This window comes from Carlito syrichta, unplaced genomic scaffold (genome assembly GCF_000164805.1).
Source record: "Carlito syrichta isolate Samal-C Ts95f unplaced genomic scaffold, Tarsius_syrichta-2.0.1 Scaffold309876, whole genome shotgun sequence".
Classification (NCBI taxonomy): domain Eukaryota; kingdom Metazoa; phylum Chordata; class Mammalia; order Primates; family Tarsiidae; genus Carlito; species Carlito syrichta.
The window spans coordinates 182937-206709 of record NW_007253972.1 but is presented as its reverse complement, the minus strand read 5'-3'; the positions used below and the strand labels follow the sequence as shown (position 1 = coordinate 206709).

At 36.6% G+C, this 23773-nt stretch overlaps 1 protein-coding gene and 1 pseudogene across 5 annotated transcripts in view; both read right to left on the bottom strand.

Moving 5' to 3' along the window:
• Positions 1-1668: 1668 nt before the first annotated feature.
• The window catches only part of BEND6 (BEN domain containing 6), a 64146-nt gene continuing 42041 nt past the window's right edge, over positions 1669-23773 (bottom strand). For 2 of the 5 annotated variants that reach the window (XM_008068114.2, XM_021717590.1), the window contains 4 exons: positions 14654-14874; positions 13140-13332; positions 11172-11308; positions 1669-2302 (listed from right to left, as the gene is read on the bottom strand). In XM_008068114.2, coding sequence (XP_008066305.1) covers positions 11181-11308; positions 13140-13332; positions 14654-14874 — 542 coding nt within the window. In that variant the 3' untranslated portion in view covers positions 1669-2302; positions 11172-11180. Of the gene's footprint in view, positions 2303-11171; positions 11309-13139; positions 13333-14653; positions 14875-15484; positions 15549-23773 lie in introns of those variants that run through there. The other 3 variants (XR_002482541.1, XM_008068115.2, XM_021717591.1) reach the window with 3 other exon arrangements.
• On the bottom strand, positions 18627-18979 carry LOC103270587 (annotated as a pseudogene).

The window sequence follows — 23773 nt, the reverse complement described above, 5'->3', positions numbered from 1 at the left end:
GAGTCCATACTTTTGCTTTTTATTAATCTGAAATTTTTATGTAATAAGGTATCAACTAAGTATATAACAATTTTTTTCACTTGCTAGTTGTTTCAGTATCATCGACTGAATAATAAACATTTTTTCCCTACATATTAAAGATTCTACTAGAATCATATTCTAAAGTCTTCTATATGTGAATACCTAATATATGTATATGGATTTACATACGTGTTTATGAATTGCTTTCTGGGCATTCCATTCAGTTTTATCAGTTGTTTTTTATTTTGTAACTAATTTAGGACCAGTATACAAAGATGAATCAAAATACATTTATTCTATTATCTATAAAGATGTCAACATATCTCAAAATACTTTAAGGAAAGACCATACATATTCCAGTTGAATAATACAGTCATGTTTTGCAGAGGCAATTTTATTTACCTTTAGGAGGCAAAACTTACATTATCAAGTAAGGTTTTTGTTTTTGTTTGTTTGTTTTTTTAAGCAAATGGCATGCATCTTCGTAAGATTACCCTTTTTCAACAAAAAGCATTATTTTTTCCCTTCCTGAACATTGTCTATATATCCTACATAGCATGATTCTTTACAAGAAAATTAAGTCAGATTCAGATAGTCAAATTATAATGATAATCCTCAATGTGAAGGTGAAATCGTCATTACCTTAGAAAAGAAAATGTCCCTGAGTGTTATACATATATTTAAAAACAGAATAAAACAAAGAAGCAAGAAAAATGACTTTTAATTTTTTCAGTGGGATTTATTTATGTTTAAGTAAAATTAGCAAATATTACATAAATTATTTCCTTAAGAACATTTATTTTGTACAACCACATTTTTATCAAGCAACATTTATGGAAAGTTATCTGGGTTCTTGATACTGAACTTTGTTACTATTGTAGCATCCTCCTTTCTAAGTTTAAATGTGACTTTGTGCACCTCAGAAACATGGCTTCACATTGCAGAACTGTCACGTGTTATAACCCGACATAAGACGATAAGCCTATTGATGAAGAATGCTTTATCTTTTGTTGATTTACACAATGGTATTTGTGTGTGTGTGTGTCATTATCAAACCCATATGATTTTTTTTCAGTTCACTTTTCTTCTGCTACAATGAAAATAAACCATTTAAAACTAAGCAGTGCGACAATGGAATTGACCAAATATATTTGATGTTACATCTTATATAGAATGTTTTAGGTGACATTAATGTTTTATATTACACATCTGAATTTAATACACTTTGGATAATAAAAAGAACATGTCTGGTAAACAAACAAAAAGCTTATTCTGAAAACTGATGAATTATCAATCACAAAACCTTGCATTTCTTCTTCAGAAGTGCAGTGGAATCACCATTTAATATTAACATTTTAAAAGCTTACTGTTGCCGGGCTCAGTGGCTCAGCCTGTAATCCCGTGCCTTGGGAGGCTGAGGTGAGTGGATTGTCTGAACCCGCGGGTTCGAGACCCGCTTGGGCAACTTGGTGAGACCTCACCTCTACAATAAATTTTAAAAAATTGGCAGGGTGTGGTAGCGTGCGCCTGTAGTTCCAGCTACTTGGAAGGCTGAGGCGGAAGGATCGCTGGAGCCCAGCAGGTCGAGGCTGTGGTGGCTGGGAGTGGCCACTGCACTCCAGTCTGGGCGACAGAGTGAGACTCAAAAAAAATAAATAATAAATAAATAAAATCTTGCGGCTATAACTTTTTTCATATTCTTATTTTATACATTTTTAGATAACAACAATCGTATGATGTTATTGCTAAGACCTTATTACTTGGTTACACGTGGTTATCAGATTTTGGGCTGACTTTGCAGTTCTCGTATTTGTGAACATTAATTATTTCACTGTTTTCTTTTACAAACATGTGCTTATGCTCAGGACCCAATGACTGTAATGAGGAGTCATTGATAATAATAAATGTACAATGGTTAGGGCATTGACTAATCTTAGGAGTTAAAGTTTTGGTTGCTATGATAATAGCTCTGACTGTTAACTGTACAGAGAAGTATTTGGGGATTGGGAAATGCATATTTTAAAAGAAACCATATTGCATGCTTATTTGACTGGTAGAAATTCTCTGGTTTGATGCATCACTAGTATTTAAGGTGGAATCTACATGCAGCTTCTTCAGCAAGTTTGTTGGTCCTCAGGAGAGTCCATCAGTTACAAATGTCTTACAGTTTGTCACTGCACATATGTCTCTGTGCTCACTGCTAGGAAGTTTGCAGATTCTCCAACAAAATCCAATGCTAGATTTAGAATTGAAGGTGCTTTGTTTCAGATACCTGTAATACCTATAAAAAGCAAATTTGAAAAAAAAAGTGCAAACATGTTAAAACTTTAGTAGTATTTTTAATGATTGTATATTAGTTATATCTGTACTTACTACAAATACGTATTAAATATACACAGCTTTGAGGGACTTCTGGTTCCAAAATGGCAGTGTAGAAGCAAGTTGACCTCACTCCTCACCACAGAAAACCAAAACCAAATATACAGCACTGAGATTATCACCAGCAATCTCCCAGAACTCAAATATGAGAACGACACAATTTCCAGGGCCACAGAGACATGAAAAAACTCCAAGCAGATGGTAAAAGAATTGGATTTCCATATCTGTGATGCCACTCCCCCCAGTCTCCACACCACCAAGCACAAGGAAAGTTTCCCCTACTCACTGTTTCTGTACTGGAAAAAGTAAGATCAAGGTGGACAATGAGCTTCCCATCAACTTGGGCTCCCTGGCAGGAGACCCATTCCTCCCTCAACATATAGGTAGCTTCAGGAGTGCCTTAAGGGAGAAATATCCCTGAAGACAGAGACAAAGGGAAGAGGTAGAACCACTATCCTCAGGTCTGGAAACTCTGCTCTGTAACTCTGCCAAAGAAAATGCCAAATCAGAGTGCTGTTCAGCAGCACCACACTGTAGGAGTTTTGTTCCACAGGTCCCCTGGGCATAAACCCCTAGCCAACCCTTGCACACTACCAGGATGCACCCTCTGGAACCTCCCCTAAATCAGACAGGGAGCATTCTGATTGTTTATTAGAACTGAGGCAAACTTAGCCGTAAGGTGCCATCTATTGCCGAAAAGGAGGCAGAAACCTAGCAGGAAAAGAAAAAAAGTCATCTGGCATATTACAAAGAATCTTAAAGCAAACATATTTAATAAAACCAATGCAAGTCAGACAGAGTAGGCTGGAATAATAACTAGTCCTTCAACGCAAAGACATAGAGCTACCTCCAGCAGAAGCAGTAGCAAAAAGGGAACCATGACCTCCTCTAGCGGACAAAGCAAGAAACCAGTGCCTGACCCTAATGAGATGGTGATATGTGAACTCTCTGACCAAGCATTCAAAATAGTAGTTTTAAGAAGCTCAGTGATCAAGATAACACAGGAAAACAATTCAGAAATATATCTGAACTTTAACAAAGAGATTGCAGTAATTAAAAAAATCAAATCTTGGAACTGAGAAATACATTTGCTGAACTGAAAAATTCATTAGAGGCTCTCAACAACAGACTGGATTAAGCAGAGGAAATATTAGTGAACTCAAATACAGGCTTTTAAAAAATATACTGTCAGAGGCAAAAAAAGAAGAAGGAAGAGGAACAAAGATAACTTTCAAGATATAGAAAACTACCTAAAAAGACCAAATCTAAGAATTATTTGTGTTCAAGAGGGAGTTGAGCAAGAACAAGGAGTAGAAAACTTGTTCAATGAAATAGCTGGGTGCAGTGGTTTATGTCTGTAACCCCAGCACTTTAGGAGGTAGAGGTGAAAAGATTGCTTGAGCCCATGGGTTCAAGACCAGCTTGAGCAATTTGGCAAGATCTTGTCTCTACAATAAATAAAAAAAATTAGCCAGGCATGCTGGCGCACGCCTGTAGTTCCAGCTACTTGGAGACTGAGGCAGAAGGATAGCTTGAGCCTAGCAGGTCAAGGCTACGGTAGCCATGAGCTTGCCACCGTACTCTAGCCTGGGTGACAGAGTGAGACTCTGTCTCAAAAACAAAACAAAACAAAATCCGCAAACCAAAGCAAACCAAACAAAAACCTAAATAGCATCCAACTTAAATAAGACTACATATAATATATTCTCATAGGTAAAAGACAAAGAAAGGATCCTAAAAGCAGCCAGATCAGATAAAAGAAGCAAATACCATATGAAGGAGCTCAAGTTTGTCTGGCAACAGACTTCTCAATAGAAACTACATATGCCAGGAGGGAGTGGAATGACATTTTTTTTCAATTCTTTTTTTCTTTTTCTTTTCTTTCTTTTTCTTTTTCTTTTTTTTGAGAAAGCAGGATTTATTGAGAGAACAGAAAAGCCCCCACAGTGGGAGGGCACCCGAAGGGGTTGCACTGGAATAACATTTTCAAAGTGCTCAAAGAAAAAGACTGTCATACAAGAATACTTAACCAGAAAAATTATCCTACAAGTATGAAGGAGACTTAAAGCCTTTCCCAGACAAACCAAAGATGAGAGAATTTACCACCACCAGAGTCATTTTACAAGAAATGCTACAGGGAGTTCTTCAGTGTGAAAGATACAATGTACAAAAAAAATTTAAGGGTGTAAAACCTACTGGTAAAAATTAAGTATACAGACAAACCTGGAATTCTCTAATACTGTTATTGTGGCATGCAACCCACTTATAACTCTATATGAAGCCCAAATGACAAATCTATCAAAAACAACACCTACATCAAGCTGTTAGGAGAACAGGCGATATAAAAATACATAAACTGATTCAACATAAAGTCAGAATGTATTAAAATGTAGCTTTTTGTTTTCATTTTTTCTTTGCTTCTAATGTTTTCTTTGTGATCTGAGATAAGATGTCATCTCTTCAAAATAACTTGTTATAGCTAGGTGTGCAGGCTCATGCCTGTAATCACAACACTTTCGGAGGCAAAGGTGAGAGGATTACCTGAGCCCAGGGGTTCGAGACCAGCCTGGGCAACTTGGAAAGACCCCATCTCTACAATAAATTTAAAAATTATCCAGGCATGGTGGCATGCACCTGTAGTTCCAGCTACTTGGAAGACTGAGTTGGAAGGCTCGCTTGAGCCCAGCAGGTTGAGGCTACTGTGGCCATGAGTGTGCCACTGTACTCCAGCTTGGGCAACAGAGTGAGACCCTGACTTTAATAATAATAATAATAATAAATTGACTTGTTATAGCTATACTATTTTTGTAAGTTTCATATTAAGCATAATGTAAAAACTTGTAATAGATTCACTAAAAATTAAAAGCAATGAGTTAAAACATAATACCAGAGAAAATTACTTAACCACATGTTCTTCACTCATAGTCAGGAACTAAAAAAGTGGATCACATGAAGATGGAGTGTAGACTGGTGACAACCAGAGGCTGGGAAGGGTAGGGGGTAGACGGGAATGAAGAAAGGTTGATTAATGGATACCAACATACAGCATGACGGAGGAAACAAGACCTAGTATTTGATAGAGCAGTAGGTTGACTATAGCTTACAACAATTCATTATGTATTTCAAAATAGCTAGAATAGAATAATTCAAATATTTCTAGCATAAAAAGAAGACAAATATTTAAGGTTATATTTTAATTGCTCTGATTTGATCTTTACAAGTATTATGAATGCATGACATTATCACATGTATCCCCCAAATATGTAAACTTATTATGTATCAATAGAAATAAAATTATAAACAATTAAAAAATACAAATTGTTAATAACTATCACTGTTACAGTGGCTTAGGGATTATTTTATGACCTATTCATAGAAGTTCCACCATAGAAATTAGAGTATTTTACATTATAATGATCTCAGGTGAGGTTTCAAAAACTTTTAAACTCATCTTTATGCTAATGAGGATTAAAAAATTGTTAGGTAAATTTGAAAATATACCAAGTAAAATGAACTACCTCCACATACACTCAACCATCTTAAAAATTATCAACAATTCTGTCATTCTTTAATAACATTTGTTGATTGTTTATTAATTAGCTGATAATTTCCCAAGTCTGCCATCTGCCTTTCCTCATCTGAAACTCCAAAAAACCAAATGAGCTAGGCCAGAGGCAGAATTTCTGTGATGCTAATAAAACTTCCTTGTCTCAGTACCTTCCAAAAAAGAGGCCCTAGCAAAATGTCTTTACATATTTACATATTTTGTTAAATTTACAAAAATAAAATATTTCGACCATAATAAGTTAATGCTGCTGTTTTTTTCCTCCACTTCAAAAACTCTCTTTCATAATTTTTGCTCCTATGTGAAACAGCAGTAGGCATTTCCGAGATTTTTGTTAAAGGTTGACTGGGATATACATATGTACTTCATGATCTCTTCCATGCGTAGTTATGCTATTGCGGATCATCTGAGTTTGGGGTGGGGTGTCCTCTATAAATATTCTGAATATGGTCAATTCAAAGAATATTCAAGAGCAGCCACTCCATAGAAAACTCTAAATGCTCTGAAATCTTATAGCTTAGATAGAAAAAAACTCAATAGAGGTTTCACCAAATTTGGCAATAATCCTAAAAATTACATAGTGTTACTGTCAAAGAGTTGAGAATGTGAAAAAAAAACCCTCTGTAAACTGTTATAAAGAAAAATAAAACAGCAACTTTTCATCTAATGTGCTAGAGGATAGGCTAAATTGTTTTTCTATTTCATCTATAAAAAGTCTACTACAAAGTTTTTGTCAAATAAAGAGGCAACCAACATGTATGCAACCCAAAAAAGTGGGATAAAAATATTGTAGCACTGTTAATAAAAATATTATGTAGGCTGGGCTCAGTGGCTCAGTCTGTAATCCCAGCACTTTGGGAGGCCGAGGTGAGTGGATTGCCTGAGCCTGTGGGTTCGAGGCCCACATGGGCAACTTGGCGAGACCTCATCTCTACAATAAATCAAAAATCAGCTGGGCATGGTAGCATGCGCCGGTAGTTCCAGCTACTTGGAAGGCTAAGGCGGAAGGATCGCTGGAGCCCAGCAGGTCGAGGCTGTGGTGGCCGGGAGCGGCCACTGCACTCCAGTCTGGGTGACAGAGTGAGACTCCAACTCAAAAAATAAAAAATAAAAACAAAAATATTATGTAATATTCTCTTCATTATGTAATATTTGAGAAATTTGTTAACTTTTAAACATTATGTAGCTTGCATGCTTAATTTTCTTCTAAATTAATGTGCAGAGTTGTAACTGATTGCCTATTCATAATTTTGCATTCCTTTTCTTAAAGGGGGTTCTGCAAATTCTTCAGGTTCCACAAATCCTGGATCTGTCCCTGAGTTATATAGCATTATCATCCTTGTTTAAACTGAATTTCAGAAAATCAAGTGACTCTCCAAAGTTCCCAGTTATTCAAAGGTAGACCAGGCTTTAAACATTAGAGAAGAGTGATGGTTAGATGTATGTGTCAAATTGGCTGGACCATGGTACCCGGTTGTATGGTCAAATACCTAGTCTACATGTTACTGTGAGGGAACAGTATTTTTAGATATGACTGGGCCTCTTCCAATCAGTTGAAGGCCTTAAGAGAAAAGACTGAGAACCTAAGGAAGAAGGTATTTTTGCCTCTGGATTTCAACGTCAACTCTTCCCTGGGTCTCCAGCTTGCCTCTGGCCTGCCCTTCATTTTCAGACTTGCTAGCATCCACAATTTCATGAGCCAACTCCTTAAAATAAATCTGTTTTATATATATATATAATTTATTATATAATATTATACATACATAATTTATTACTGTATTAGTCATGGTTCATCAGGAAAATAAGACCAATAAGAAAAATATATATTTACCTCCCCTATATATACCTATCTCTCTCTCTACATATATAACCTTCTTTAAGAAAAAGAATGCAAAATTATAAACACATACGTATATATATTTTGTCAAATATATACATATATTTTGTCAAATAAAGAGGCAACCAACATGTATGCAACCCAAAAAAGTGGGATAAAAATAATGTAGCACTGTTAATAAAAATATTATGTATGTGTTTATAATTTTGCATTTTTTCTGAAAGAAGATTCTATAAATTCTATTAAGCTTCATATATATGGTACAAATAGATATACAGAATATATAGAGATATAGATATATATAGGTATATATAGGGGAGATAAATATATATTTTTCTTATTGGTCTTGTTTTCCTGATGAACCATAACTAATACAGTAAGAAATTCAAATAACTATATGTTAGTGTAGGCTCTCTACTAGTTACTAATCGTATGACCTTGGCAAGTCATTTAACCTCTTTAGGCTTTAGTTTCATTATCTCTGAAATAAGAAAACCATATCAGACTAGAGCTTCTCAATCTCAGCGCTACTGACATTTTGTGTTGAGTGATTCTTTGTTGTGGGAGGGAGTTCCTATGCGTTGCAGGATGTTTAGCAGTATCCCTGGCCTCTGTCCACTAGATGCCAGTATACCACCCTGTTGTGAAAACAAAATATCTCCAGACGTTCCTAAATAGCCCCCGTGGGAAGGAGGAGGCAAAAAATCACTCCCCATCCCCGCTGTATTAGATAATCTTTAAGTTATAATATATGCATTTGCAAATTATGCTAGAGATTATATACACGGAAGCAGCTTTTGGAAATTTCAGGAGCAGGCTGTTTGATCACTTTCTGAGGTATTATAGAGGTAATATCCTAACATATTGTAACTTTATAGCAACTTCAAGAAAGAAGTACAAAAACAGAGAAAGGCCAGAAAAATTGGTATCATCAAGCTCTTGGCATGTGAGAGCTATAGTCAACCTGAAGGCGGTCACAAGAAGGAGGGAGAATAAACTGCAAAAAGCAGAGGGAAGGAATTTAGGTCTTGCCCTCACAGAAATGAGCCTTATCTGGGAAATGGTTCCCTGTTAAATCTAAGCCATCAGTGACAACGTGAACTCAGTACTGGATGGAGGACACAGTCTACCATAGGGAACATGGGTGGGCTTCCTGAATGCATAGGAATTTGTAGGCATCTGTATGATTTCACAGCGCATATTGCCTTCATAATAGTAATGCTATGAAAGCTATTTTTTTCCAAAGAATATTTTTGGAGGGGTGGCAGGGTCGGGGTATGGTTTGCCTGAGAAAATGCATAGTAATCGTCTTTAGGCTCCTGTTAGTTAAATAACCCAGAAGAGAGAAATACAGCAATGTTCCACTAGATGGCGCGATACCTGATATAATTCATCAAGCATGTCCAAATTGGGTTTTATGTGACCCCGTCTTTCCCAGCAGATTTTCCTTGGTCCTTTTGAAGTAGTTTGAATTTAGCTATACTTCAAATGAAATGTATCTGCCAATTAAAAAGAATTTCCAGTCTAATGTTGATCTCCATTCCTGATTCAAAATACATGTATTTCTAGTCCAGGCAATTTAGCACTACAAAGCCAGGCTCAGACCCAAAAATCACCAGGTTCATAGCAAAAGGTTTGTTGTTTCAATTTAAACGAATACCAAAGCCAGATGAGTTAATAACACTGATACTGCCAAGTACAAGCAAAATTGATATAAAAATCTTTTAACTTTCATTTTGTCAATATCCTGTGGGCTAATATAGTCAAATATGAGTTTTGTGCCTATCTTTGGCTGTCTGAGATATTAAAAACGCAGAGGTCAGGCTATTAAAATGCTTTGCAGAGCTCTGAAATACAACAGTGTGCTCCAAAATATAGCCATATGACTTGGAGGTCTGGTAACAGCATTTAGAAAGGAAACTGATTAATCTTATGTCAAAATGAGAAGTTTTTGAGAGCACATTTAAACAAATATCTCATAAGTGAAAAGTTGTGAGATTCACAATCTACTGAAGTTTATAAACTTCCTTGGGGGAGAAAAAGGGTACAGATATCCTTATCTTCTATAACTCTTTAAGTCAGTCTACTAGTACATGTGAACCACGGGAAAGACCTTCACTGTAGTTGTTACAGGTAATATAGGTATATACAACGGGAGGTGCCAGAAAAATGTATACACATTGTAAAGAGATGTTATCTATGTATTACTTTTCGAAGTTGAATTGAATTATGGTAGCGATGTGTGTTATGACATTTGCTCAACTGTGTTTCCACCATTTTCTTTGACTATCCTGCCTGTCACATGGTGATGCTAGCATTTGTCTGATTAATGCCATCTTGTCAGTGAAGGTCATACTTAAAAATGTGTATACATTTCTTGGCAACCCCCTGCATATAATACATGTATTTCTAGTCTAGGCAATTGAGCACTACAAAACCAGTAGCACTACTATTATATACAGGGGGTTGCCAAAAAATACTAACCAGGAGAGGTGGCTCATGCCTGCAATTCCAGCACTTTGGGAGGCTGAGGTGAGTGGATTGCTTAAGCTCGCGGGTTTGGGACCCACCTGGGCAGTGAGACCTCATCTCTACAATAAATCCAAAAATCAGCCGGGCGTGGTAGCGCATGCCTGTAATTCCGGCTATTTGGAAGGCTGAGGCAGAAGGATCACCGGAGCCCAGCAGGTTGAGGCTGCAGTGGCCGGGAGCGGCCACTGTACTCCAGTCTGGGCAACAGAGTGAGACTCCAACTCAAAATAAATAAATAAATAAATAAATAAAATAAAATAAAATAAAAATTTAGAGACTGTGGGAAGTAACATGAAGGGTAGTGAAAAAGATCCCCCAATACTTCCAGCCAATAGTGTGTGTACATATCAGATCACTGTCTAGAGTTGTAAGTTCAGTTTCATTGATATACCTCAGAGATATTCCAGGAAGTCTAAATCGTTCAGTTCTAGAGAAATACTTCCTGAATTGTCATATGTGCCCCCTTTTGGCTCCTTTCTATCCCTACCTCCAAATTAACATGAGTTCTGTGAAGAAAATCTCAGTAAAACTCATTCGAAACACACCACATACAAAATATCCCCTTATTAGAGATTTCTGGTGTACATAGGCATATTAAGAGGATATCAAAATCTCTGAGATACTCTGGGAAAGGAAAACCTATGTAACTAAACTCAGTATTTCCCAGATTTAAATCCCCTGTCCAGTTCCCGCCACTGTCCTTGGGGATACCTATTGGCAGTTCACAGGTCACTAGTATTCTCTAATTGAGTAACTGGGAAACACTATTCCACAGATAAAAGTATTAAAACATTTTCTTGCCACATTGAAAGCATTGTAAAGATTTAAAAGACTTACCAAAATAATCTATTTAATATCCTGAGAGTTAAGATTTTTGCTTAAATTTGGCTTCTTGGTACAATTGTTTAACTTTTGCCCTATCATTCTCCTAATTGAAACATCATCCGTATTGGGAAACAATTGTTTTGTTACTCCTGTAAAAACAAAACAAAATAAAAAACCAATAATAATATACAAGAACATTTTATGAAGCCTTTACATCTTAAGGTGTGAATTGAGGTAAAACATCAAGGATTCTAACATTTTAGTTTTGCTTCCATTTTACAAAATTAACCCACTCATGAGATATTTAAATAGATACAGATTTAGGCAGGTTTTTCAATGTAAAACAAGAGATATCAGAAGGTCTGTATTGTAAACTGAGAGCATACATATTTGTGTCCCTGTGGTACCTCTCAACTTTAACCCTACTACTTGCTTTGAACTCTAAGTCCCCCTGCTCTAAAATGTTTCGCATTTATTTTTCACCCATTCCCAACATCAGTTGAAAAAACTAGATTCTGACTGATCCTTTTTCAACTGAGAAATGATATATAGAACTGGGATTCAGAGAATCCCTAAATTTGTTGGATATTTGCAAAAAAATTAATTAGATAATCTAGATGATTATATTTAAGGAGATTCATTAACTTAAAAACCATAAATAGGGTAGTCAAATTAACCTCTGTCTTTCTAGAAGAAAAGATAAGGGTATAACCAAGATAAAAAATGTAAAAAAAGATATAAACTGTTATTGAAACTTTACTTTAAAATATTTTGAACATTTATTTTTCTAAAGCTATGAATTTTATGAATTCAAGCTTTTTGGTGATATAAAACTTAGTTTTACTTTAATAATTTTTTTTTTTTTGAGTTGGAGTCTCACTCTGCTGCCCAGACTGGAGTGCAGTGGCCCGCTCCCAGTCATCGCAGCCTCGACCTGCTGGGCTCTGGCGATCCTCCTGCCTCAGCCTTCCAAATAGCTGGAACTACACCCAGCTAATTTTTTGATTTATTGTAGAGATGAGGTCTCACCAAGGTGCCCAGGTGGATCTCGAACCCACGGGCTCAGGCAATCCACTCACCTCAGCCTCCCAAAGTGCAGGATTACAGGCTGAGCCACCGAGCCCGGCTTAATAACCATTTTTTATTTGGTTTGGTTTGGGTTTTTTGCATGTGATTTTTAATTTTTTTTAAATTACAATCTTGCTCTGTTGTCCAGGATGGAGTGCAGTGGCATGATCATGGCTCACTGTAGCCTCATTTTCCTGGACTCAGGTGATCCTCTCACCTCAATCTCCTGAGTGTTGGGACTTCCGGCATGTGCTACTACACCTGGCTAATTTTTATTTTCTTATTTTTAAATTTTTTTTGTAGAGACAAGGTCTCCCTATGTTGCCCATACTGGTCTTGAACTCCTGGGCTCAAGATCTGCTCCTGCCTGAGCGTCCCCAGTGCTGTGATTCCAGGCATGAACCACCATGCCCAGTCAATAATCTTTTTTTTTTTGAGTTGGAGTCTCACTCTTGTCACCTAGGCTGGAGTGCAGCAGCATGCTCACAGCCACTCCAGCCTCCACCTGCTGGACTTAGGCAATCCTTCTGCCTCAGCCTTCCAAGTAGCTGGAATTACAGATGCATGCCACCACGTCCAGCTAGTTTTTGTGATTTATTGTAGAGACGAGATCTCACCATGTTGCCCAGGCTGGTCTCGAACCTGCAGGCTCAGGCAATCCTCTTGCCTTGGCCTCCCAAAGTGCTGGGATTACAGGCTGAGTCACCGCGCCCAGCCCAATAATTATTTTTCAATGTAAAGTTTTACTATGAAATTTGTCATATTTAATGAGAGTTTTAGATTATCCTGAGGTTTTTCTTTCATAGAAAAACAAGTTTGAAAAAAAAAAAAAGACCATGAAAGAATAACTTGACCTTAAATGGTAACAAAATTTTAAACTCATATGACAATATAATGCAATCATATTATCACCTATGATTTCTTGAACTTCATTCTGATTCATGGCTGGTTTTACAGCTTTGTCCCTTGAAGTAGAGGATTTTGCCCCCGTCAAGCTGTGTGTGGCCATGTATTCGTTTGTGTAAAGTACTTGCATTAAATCGTTAATAAACTTCTGAGGCTTGCTCTTATTACAACGGGCAATCTGCCATTTTTCAATCTTGAACTAAAAAATAAAAAAAAGATTGAAATTGGAAAAAGAAAGTGATATCTGGAGAAATATATTATTAATTGAGTTAAGACATACCAGAAAGCAGTGTCAACATTCTTTACAGTGATGTATCATTCTTTTAATTTATAGTGTATATTTCAGGGGTTTGAGTTCAATATAATCTTTGAGATAATTTTCAATGTTTATGAGGTATTTGTTCCAGGGTATATATAAATTCTTGTCACCTAAACTGGATTTGGTGATTTCAGGATTAGTTCTAAACTGGACACTTCATACTAAAGTGGTATGCAGAATAATGACCCTCTGAAGGTGTCTACATCCTAATCCCCGGATGTTATCTTTGGGGCAAAAAAATTTTGTAGACGTGATTACAGTTAAGTACCTTGAGATGAGAGATTATCCTGGATTATCCAAGGGGCCCAATCCAATCACATGAGCTCTTAAAAGCAGAAGAGTAGATTAGAGCAAAGGAATAGAAGAAAAAGGAAAGCTCAGAAGAGTGAGAGGGACTTTGACATGCCATTGTTGACTTGAATGGCAGAAGTAGATCATAAACCAAGGAATGTGATTGCCTCTAGAAGTTGGAATGGCCTTTAGTTCACAGCCAGCAAGAAAATGGGGGGAGCTCAGTTCTACAACCCCAAGGAAATTAATTCTACCACAGCCTGAATGATAAGGAAAGAGATTCTCTTCTAAAACCTCCAGAAAGAATGTACCTGCCAACACCTTGAATTTAGTGTAATGAGACCTGTATCAGACTTCTGACCTATAGAACTCTGAGATAATAAATTGTGTTATTTGAAATCATTAAATCTGCAGCAATTTGTTATATAGCAATAGGAAACTGATACACTAAGATGCAAGAATTCTGAATATTAGATTGCTAGTTAATATTTAATTATCACTTTTAATAGCATATTTCCCAAAGCTTGTACCCAATTCTAGCAAAACTCTTGCCTTTTCAGCTTCTGCTTCATGATTATGAAACACTGAGAAAACAGAAAAAGAATTGTATTCAGCTAGCATGTTGAGGCTGAAATTGACTTCTCAATGATACAATATTTTATAACCCTCAATGCACAGGTTTAAGAATTGTAAGTTTAATAACTTCATCTTTGCCCACAATTTGTATTTGTTTCACAAATATTAGTTCTGATTGTAAAAAATAAAAGTTTTATGCAATAGGAATATTATGGTTGTGACCTAAACTTCCCTAAAGTTATCTGATAAAATAGGACCATTTTTTTTTAACCCTTATTTTAATGTTTGGATTTAACTGTATTACAAAGAATATGAGGGTGGAATTCTAACTGACCTGTTTCTCATCAATATGATGCTCCTCTTCTGCCTTCAAGGAAATTGGTGAACTGGAATTAGAGTTAGAATTACTGCATGTCGAGGCAAATGAATCTGGTGAGGAGTTGTTTGTTGCTCTCCAGAGGGTGGACGCAGACGTGGACATGGATCCTCCACCCTTAAGCAGGGCTTCTGCCATACCAACAAGTTCTTCAAACTGAGTGACTGCCTGTGGTAACACTAAAATGGCAAGAAAAAGTAACACTTCACAAAGACTGTTATCAAACACGAGTATATACATTTTTGTTGTTGTGGTGGATTATATGTGCATAGAAATATATGGAACAAATTGTGAACATTTTCTACCTTTGGAAAATAAACATGGTAGGAAGGGTGTTTGAAACATATTTATTTTTTATTAATAAATAATTTAATAATTGCTTAGTAATAACAAGTCAATTTTAAAACATTTGGTTATTGTATTTAAATGTATATGCACTACCTTGTAAGTAAAAATAATGTTTTAAAAAGATTGATTTTTTTTTTCTAATTGCGAAAAGTATTGTTTGAAGGTGCTGAATCTCTTGTATGGAAAGATAACTGACTCTACTATCAATCACCTTCTAAGAAGCTCACATTAGGCTTGTCTACATGCCGAGATAGAATCATGTCTCACAAATTAAAATAAATTTTCTATGACCTTTGTGTATTGCTTAAGAGGGAGTCAAACTTCATCAAATTAATAAAAATGCACTGCCACAATTCAAACCTATGTTGTCACATATTAAAGATGAATTTTGGTAATCAGTGGGATATTCTCTTGGTTCCTTTATTTTTGATGGAAACTTACACATTCAAAGGTTTCATGCCTCCATGTAAAATGGTCTTCTCTGTTGTTATATCTAGTTTGTTTCCTAAGGACAAATAACATGTTGTTGAAGTTGGAAGAGACCTTGAACCCTGTCTAATTCAATTCCTCACTCTGTAGTTGAGGGCACAGCCTGCTGGAGAGGTGAAAAAACTCTGAAACTTTATTTCTGTACATTTCTTAAACATATTATTGAGTTGTAATCTTTAGAATAATTAATGACATGTCTAAATGAGTACAGCTGGTACTATATTAAAAGGAAAATCCACTAAAGAAGAAAATCTCATTTTCTGTTCTTTCAGAAATTATTTATTAATTACCTCTCATGTGCCAGACACTTATTCCATCAATTATTTATTGAGCATTTAATAATATTAAATATTTATTGAGCCTTTACTCTGTACCAGGCACTATTCCAAGACTTTTACTGGTATTCTTTTGTTCAATACTCATTGCAACTCTCTGAGATAGGTATTATCTTTACCTCCAATTTCCAGATGAGGTCAATTAGGCAACAAGAGATTAAGTAGCTTGTCCACAGTCACCCAGTTAGTGAATAGAAGAACCAAGATGCAAATTCAGACTGTGCGGCTCCCAAGTCCATGCTATGCAGACCCTCAACATTTACTAACCACTATGCTAGTTGCTAAGGACAAAACTGGGAGCAAACCCAGATGTGATCCATGTCCTTTTAGAGCTTAGAGTCCAAGGGGTGAAGGGGAGACATTATTTACAAACCATGCTGAGTAGTAAGAATTTTGTCCTGCTCAAAGAAAAATCTGGTCTTTGTTCTGGTTCCTGGGAGGTACCTTCGAAATCCTTGGAATTTCCTGAGTAATAGGAGCATCTTTGTCATTCATGCTAAGCTCCTGGGACCATACCTGGTAACTGATACTAATGAGGTGACTCAGGGTGGGGTTTGTCACATGCAGTAGCTTTAAGGTGGCAGCTGGCCATAGCCAGAAATCAAGAAAAGCCAACCATATAATCAATCATGCCTACATAATGAAGCCCCAATAAAAAATTTGGACAGCAGAGTTCTGGTGAACTTCCTGAATAGATAATGCTCCATTTGTATTGTCACAAATAGATGCTAGGAGGGTAAGATATCCTGAGGACAATAGAAGCCTCACACATTTGGAGACTTTCCAAACTCTGCCCTCTTTCTTTGGCTGATTCTAATTTGTATCCCTTCCCTGTAATAAACGTAATCATAAGTGAAAGGACAGACCGAGAGTGGGAAGCCATTTTTCATCTTGTTCTTAAACCCTGACACAATGAAGAGAAAGTAGAAGCTATGCTTTCGGAGAAATGGACACTTAAGGAAAAATTTACTTTGCCAACTTTGTCTGTTTCAGAAACAGACTTCCTGGTGCCAGGTATCAGAGGTATCTCATAGCGGCAATCAAGCTTGCCTAGAATAAAGGGAATTTACAAGGCCTAAGACATCATGCATTGTGCAAAGATTGTAAAAGTCATGAAACTTGTAATTTAAAAAGTTATGACCATCAGAGTGGGGGCCGGTAGGGGTTCAATCTTCCAGTAGAATGGGCACTATCTCCAGGGAAGCCAAGGATCCCCTGAAGCTACCCACTGGGAATGCCTAGGAGATAAGGGGAGGTGCACCCTCCATTAGCTCTAAGGAATGTTGTTTGGGAAGGTGCAGGAGAATTAGAGTCCTTGTCATGCCGTTCTCTAGGGGCTATGATAATGTGGGTGGACATTAGTGGGTCTCTGTGGCACAGGTTCTCCAAGACATCCACAGGTGGTCGATAAGGAAGTCATGGCAGTCACGTCTACCTGACTGCAACATCTTCAAGGAAAAGGATTTAAGCCAGGACTTTGGGAGGCTACGGTGCCACACTCACCTAGAGTGTAAGTCTGCTCCCTGTCTGTGGGGGATGAACTTATCTTAAATAAATCTTTTCTTCTCTCACTCCTGTGTGTTGCAGCTCTTTGCATTTACTCAGATCTCTGGGTTGCCAGTATGCACCTCTGGCTTGCTGGCTCCAGTGGTGCTCCACCCCTCTCTACTGTGCCTCTCTCCCCTTGCCTATCCATCTCACCATCACCCTAACCATGCCCTAACAATAAGTGTTATAGATTTCAGTGAGTTCTTTGAGTTTTTCTAGCATATTCTTGAACATGAGGCTGGTTTTGAGAAACTCCTGAATTTGCAGTTGATGTCAGAAGTCTTGGGAAGACTGGAGGATAGTGCCCTTAACTTTGCAGTTTGGCTAACTTGAGGTACATGCCAAGAAATGAAAATGTATCATTCCTAAGTGTCACAAAGAAGAGGCATAAGATGCTTGTCCCAGCTTGGGTGACTTAGTATAACTCAAGGAGGTTGAGAAGGTCTTCTCTGAGGAGACCAAGATTGATCTGAGAATTGAAGACTGGGCAGGAATTAAATCACTGAAGAGAATGAGGGGGTCATTAGAGGCACAGGAAAAATACCTTCTTTATTTGAGGAACTGAAAGAAAGCCAAACCTAGAATGTCAAGAGAAAAAGGGCATTTGGTATGAAGTAAGACTGCAAGAGTATTTACTACTTTTTTTTTCTAATTATGAAAGTTGTATATGTTCATTGGCATACATCCTTGTCATTTTTACCCGTGAACCTCCATTTTTATTAAGAGTTTTGTGTGTGTGTGTGTGTACTGATGATAGAAGCTAAATGTTACAATTTATTCCATTTTTATGATTACAGACATTACAGGGCAGGGTAGGTAAACCAGGCAAACAAAGCAAACACCTTTTCCCCAAATTTAATCAGATGCAGTATTTTGCAGGTTGATTTAATGCACTGAATTGGGCTGAAACCTGGCAAGAGAAAATACTTGAAATTTAGGTTATTTCTCCACAGATATTGTAACCATAATCCACCAACATTGCTCAATTTTAGCACACTTGAGTTTCTGCAAGATGCCAGAGCAAGTGAGAAATCATCTCAAAGCAAAGATCATCATCTTTTACAAGTGTGAAAAAAACATGAAGAAAGAGGAAATAAAACTCTCTCAAACTGCTCATCAAAATGAAGGCCATCTTCATAGCCTTAGTTGAAAAAAACCAGAGTCCTCAATGGCTTGACTTGAGAAATCCATTTTCAAAGTGACTGTCTAAGTCAAGAAGAGTTTTCAGGCTTTTCTCTCCCATGGCCCATGAACTCCACTCCTTCAATAGGAGTCTCTTTCTCCTTTATCGCTTTCCTGAGGATGTTTTAGGTTAATTTGTTGGATGGAAGTGCTTTGTCCTGTGCTGTTCCTATCATTCAAAGCAGTTCCATATCCATTGGGTGGGAATGAAAACTTCCCTGCTGCAGATGAGGGGACTGAACACACAGCTGGTAATGCTTGGAGAGGTCGGTGCAGGGGTCCCGGTGCTGACCCACTGGAGAAACTTCTTGGCAAACCAGCGACTGAAGCACTGGTTGTATTCGTGTTTCATGTCTGTGCATCCCTCAGCTACACTGTTCATGGCGAAGGTGGTGGCGGCGGTGGCAGCGCTCCCTGTAATGTATTTTCTTTTACATAACTAGAATCATACATCACACTCTGTCATGGCTCTTTGTTCCAATTAAAATTGTAAGGTGACTGTTTTGCCTGTTTTAGTAAATCTTCTTGGGAAACATGATTTTTTTTAAGATCTAATTTACATAGAGTTGAAGGTAAGATCTTACATGAAGTCCAAACAAAAACTAAGTAAAGAGGATAAGGTTGACAAACAGATACGTTCCTTTAGCACACACCTCATTAAGATATAGAATATTTCCATCCCCCCCAGAAAATTCCTTCATGTCCCTTCTATGTCAATCCTCGTGCTTGCCTCAGAGGTTACAACTAATCTGACTTCTTTAGCCATCAATTTTACTTGTTCTAGAATTCTATATAAATGAACTCAGAACATATGTTCTCCTTTTTTGTCTCTTTTTCTCTGCATAATATTTTGAGATTCATTGATGTTGGTGTATATTGTAATTCATTCCTTTTTGTTGCTGACCAGTATTCTATTACTCCACAATTAATGTATCTATTCACCTATTGATGGGTTATTTTCCATTTGAAAACACGATCTTAATGGTTCCCTAAAATTCCAAGACATTGATGTTCTATATTTATTTATTTATTTATTCTTTTGGAAATTAGGGTGTTACCAAGTTTTCTTTAATAAAAGCAAAACTCTGACGAATCTTCTAGCAAGCACGTATTCATATGTATCTCTGATCACGTCAATGCTATACATTCCTGAGAGCATTAGAATAGGAGGGTCAAAAGGCATAAATGTTTTCAAAACTCAATTCATATTACTTAATTGCTCTCCAGAAAGATTTTTCTAATGTATATACCTACTAGCAACATAAGAAATTGACCATTTCACAACAATCTTCACTTTTTTGATAGGTTAAAATCTTAGTACATTTTAAATGCAATTATTTAATTATTGTGAAGTTAAATAGACGTTTATTTGTTTATTGATTATTTGAAATTCTTCTCTCAACTACCTATTGGACCATGGAATATTAGTACTTTTTCTATTTTATAAGAACTTAAATGGTTTTTGTAAAATGGTTACAGAGGGCCTAGTGCATTATAAGCACAATGTGTTAGGCTTTATTATTAACTCCCATATATATTAAGCATTTTAGCCTTTGGTTTGTCTTCAGTTGCAAATATTTTTCTCAGTGTTTAATCTTTTAATTTTATGACAATTCAAAACACAGTTTTAGCTTTTATTCTAGTTGAAAGTGGCAGTCTTTCTTAGTATATAATTCATTTATTTTATGCTTAGAAAGTCATACATCATTTAGATCAGTTAAATATTCACCCATTTATTTCGTGTAGTTCAAGTATCTTTTTACAAATAAGCTTTTTTTCTAGATATATTTTTAAAACCTTTAATAGAAAATTTAAAGCACAAACAAAAATAGTAAATTTTCCCAGTTTCAATTCATGGCCAATCTCATTCCATCTATACCCCCAACCATTTTCTCTCCAAGATTACCTGGTATCATGGGCATCAATTTCATTTTATCAATAAATATTCCCATTTGAATCTTTAAAATGAAATACATTAAAAATATAGAGCTGTAACATCATTACCACAACCAGAAATAATTAACAATGGTTCTTTAATTTTTAAAACCCAGTCAATATTTAAATTTCTTTGATTGTTTCATTTTGTTTTAACAGTTTGTTTGAATCAGAATCCAATAAGGACCATATATTACAATTGGTTGCTGCCTCTTTTATATAAACTAAAGGTTTCCTTTTTCTGTCCTAGTTTTTTTTTTCTTGTAACTTATTAGTTGAAGAAACTGGGTGATTCTTTAGTGATCACTACCTTAAGGTGACATTTAACATATTCTTCTTTTCCTTGTATTTGATGTAGATGGGTAGTTAGATCTGAAGGCCCGATGAGATACAGGTAGTGTTTTAACTTCCTTCGGATGGCATTTGATGCATGGTTAGCTTTTTTGTGATTTTAGCAGCCACAGATAATCACTGGTTGGATTCACTATGTCATAAGAGGGTGTCAAATGGTGATATTTTGATTCCTCTTTCTTCATTGATTAGCTATAATTCTCCTCCAAGGGTAAACTCGGCCATTTATTTCGTTACCCAGCAGTTCATTTCATATAGTAAGGGCAGAATAAATGCTTGGTTTTTTTGGTCTGTATTTGCCAGTTTTCAAAATAATGAGTTGGTTCTTTCAGATGACCATGATGCTATTTCAGATGAACATTATGTTATGTATTTTATGGTGTATATATTTTGTGAAAAATCTCTTGGCTGTAGATATGTGGATTAATTCCTGGGTTCTCTATTTTGTTCCACTGGTTTATGTGTTTTCATGCCAATACTATGCTGCCTTGTAGTATTTTTTAAGGTTTGGTAGTGTGATGCCTCCAGCTTTGTTCCTGTTTTTTATTTTAAAGATGTGGGGTACAATTCAGGGTTAGGTACACAGATGTTCATTATGCAGGTACCCTTGTTGATGGGGTGTGCCAGTTTTGCTCTTTTTGTTCTTTTTTACTTTGTCCATTTGAGGTTTTTCGTGGTTCTATACAAATTTTAGGATTTTTTTTCTGTTTCTGTGAAGAATGTCAATGATATTTTGATAGAGATTACTTTGATATTTTGATATAGATTTCTTTGGGTAGCAATTATTACTTTTTAAAACAAACTTTGTTGTGTGTCCAAACCAGTACTTCCCACTGCAATTCAGAACATGGAGCTTTAATTTAAAATGTATAGTTATGTTTTTAGTGTTCTGCGTGGTGTAAAATGAGAAACTAACTTGGAATATTTGTTTTTCCAACACCATTTGTTGATTAATTCATCCTTTTCCTGGTTGACTTGCAGGACTCCCTACATAGTTACATAGTTTGCAGGGCTTAATTTAAAAAAACAAACAAAATGCAGGGCCCCTTGTTCAAAACTTCTAAAGAATTTTAAGAGAGTGACAGCCAAGCCTTTAACCAGTATATGGGCCCTTCTAAGAGCAGGGCCTGTATGATTGTACAGGTCACACTTCCATGAAACTGGTCACATTGACTTGTGATAGCAAACATTCTAACAGCAAATACTCATATAGCACTTGCTATGTGCCAGACTCTTTTCTGACTGCTTTACCTGCCACCTAGGTGAATACAGTTATTGTTTCCACTTTAGAGACAAAAAACAGGCATAGAGTAAACAACTTACACAAGGTTACACAAGTAGTAGGTGACAGAGCCAACCCTTGAACTCAGGTGTTTTAGCTAAATCCATACTCTTTACCTCTATGCCATACTGCCTCTTGGATAGTTTATCATATATTAGTTTTTGTTTGAACTCTCTGCATTCTGTTCCACTCATCTGTTGACTCTTGTACTAGTGTTGACAAGTTTACATTCATATTCTTTTTTTCAGAATATATATATATAATATATATATTATATATGTATTTTTTGAGTTGAAGTCTCACTCTGTCACCCAGACTGGAGTGCAGTGGCACGCTCCCGACCACCGCAGCCTAGACCTGCTGGGATCTGGCGATCCTCCCACCTCAGCCTTCCAAGTAGCTGGAACTACAGGCGCACGCTACCACGCCTGGCTGTTTTTTGACCTATTGTAGAGATGAGGTCTCACCAAGTTGCCGGAGAGGGTAATGAACCTGCGGACTCAGGCCATCCACTTGCCTCAGCCTCCCAAAGTGCTGGGATTACAGACTGAGCCACTGAGCCTGGCCTCTATTCAGAATATTTTTAATCAATCTTACCTGGTTATTCTTTTGGGTTAACTTTAGAATAATTTTTGCCAACTTACTAAAAAAGTAAAACCGAAATGACCACTGGTATTCTTATTGGGGTTACATTCAAACTATTAGTTATTTTGGGATGAATTGGCATCTTGTCTTCCCATCTATAAGTGTCATGTCTTTACTTTTATCTATCAGTTGAGTTATTTTTCTTCACATAAGCCAAACATTTTTTGTTAGGGTAATCAGTAAATATTTTACAGTTATTTGTAATTAATGTAAATAGATTCTTTTTTCTTTCTTTTAGGAATATAACTGACAATTTCTGATATGTAAGGAAATCACATGTTAAAATTTACTGATTTTCAAAAAGTTGTAGCTACTGGATATTGGGCACTTACTGCATACCAGAGATTTATGATTATGATTATGATTATTATTTTTGAGTCAGAGTCTCACTCTGTCACCCAGGCTGGAGTGCAGTGGCACACTCACGGCCACTATAGCCTCAACCTGCTGGGCTCAGGCTACTTCCACCTCAGCCTTCCAAGTAGCTGGAACTACAGGCATGCATCACCATGCTCAGCTACTTTTTTTTTTTTTTAATTTATTATAGAGATGAAGTCTTGCCAAATTGCCCAGGCCGGTCTTTAACCCATGAACTCAGGCAGTCCTCTTAACTTGGCCTCCCAAAATGCTGGGATTATAGGCATGAGCTACTACATCCGGTCTGATTTATTATTATTTTAAATAAAATAAGCCTTATAATGGAAAACGGCAGTGCTTTTCTCAATCACTCAGCACCCCTGATTACTAGTAAAGGTCTCCACTTCCAATTCATTTACCTGTTTCTTCTGGTATTTGCCTTCATGATCTTAAATAATAATATGCATATAAAACTATTTCTTGATATTTTTCAGATTCAGAAAATTATTTATTGACACTAATCTATGCAATATGAGCTGGGCTCGGTGGCTCAGCCTGTAATCCCATGCTTTGGGAGGCTGAGGTGAGTGGATTGCCTGAGCCCGC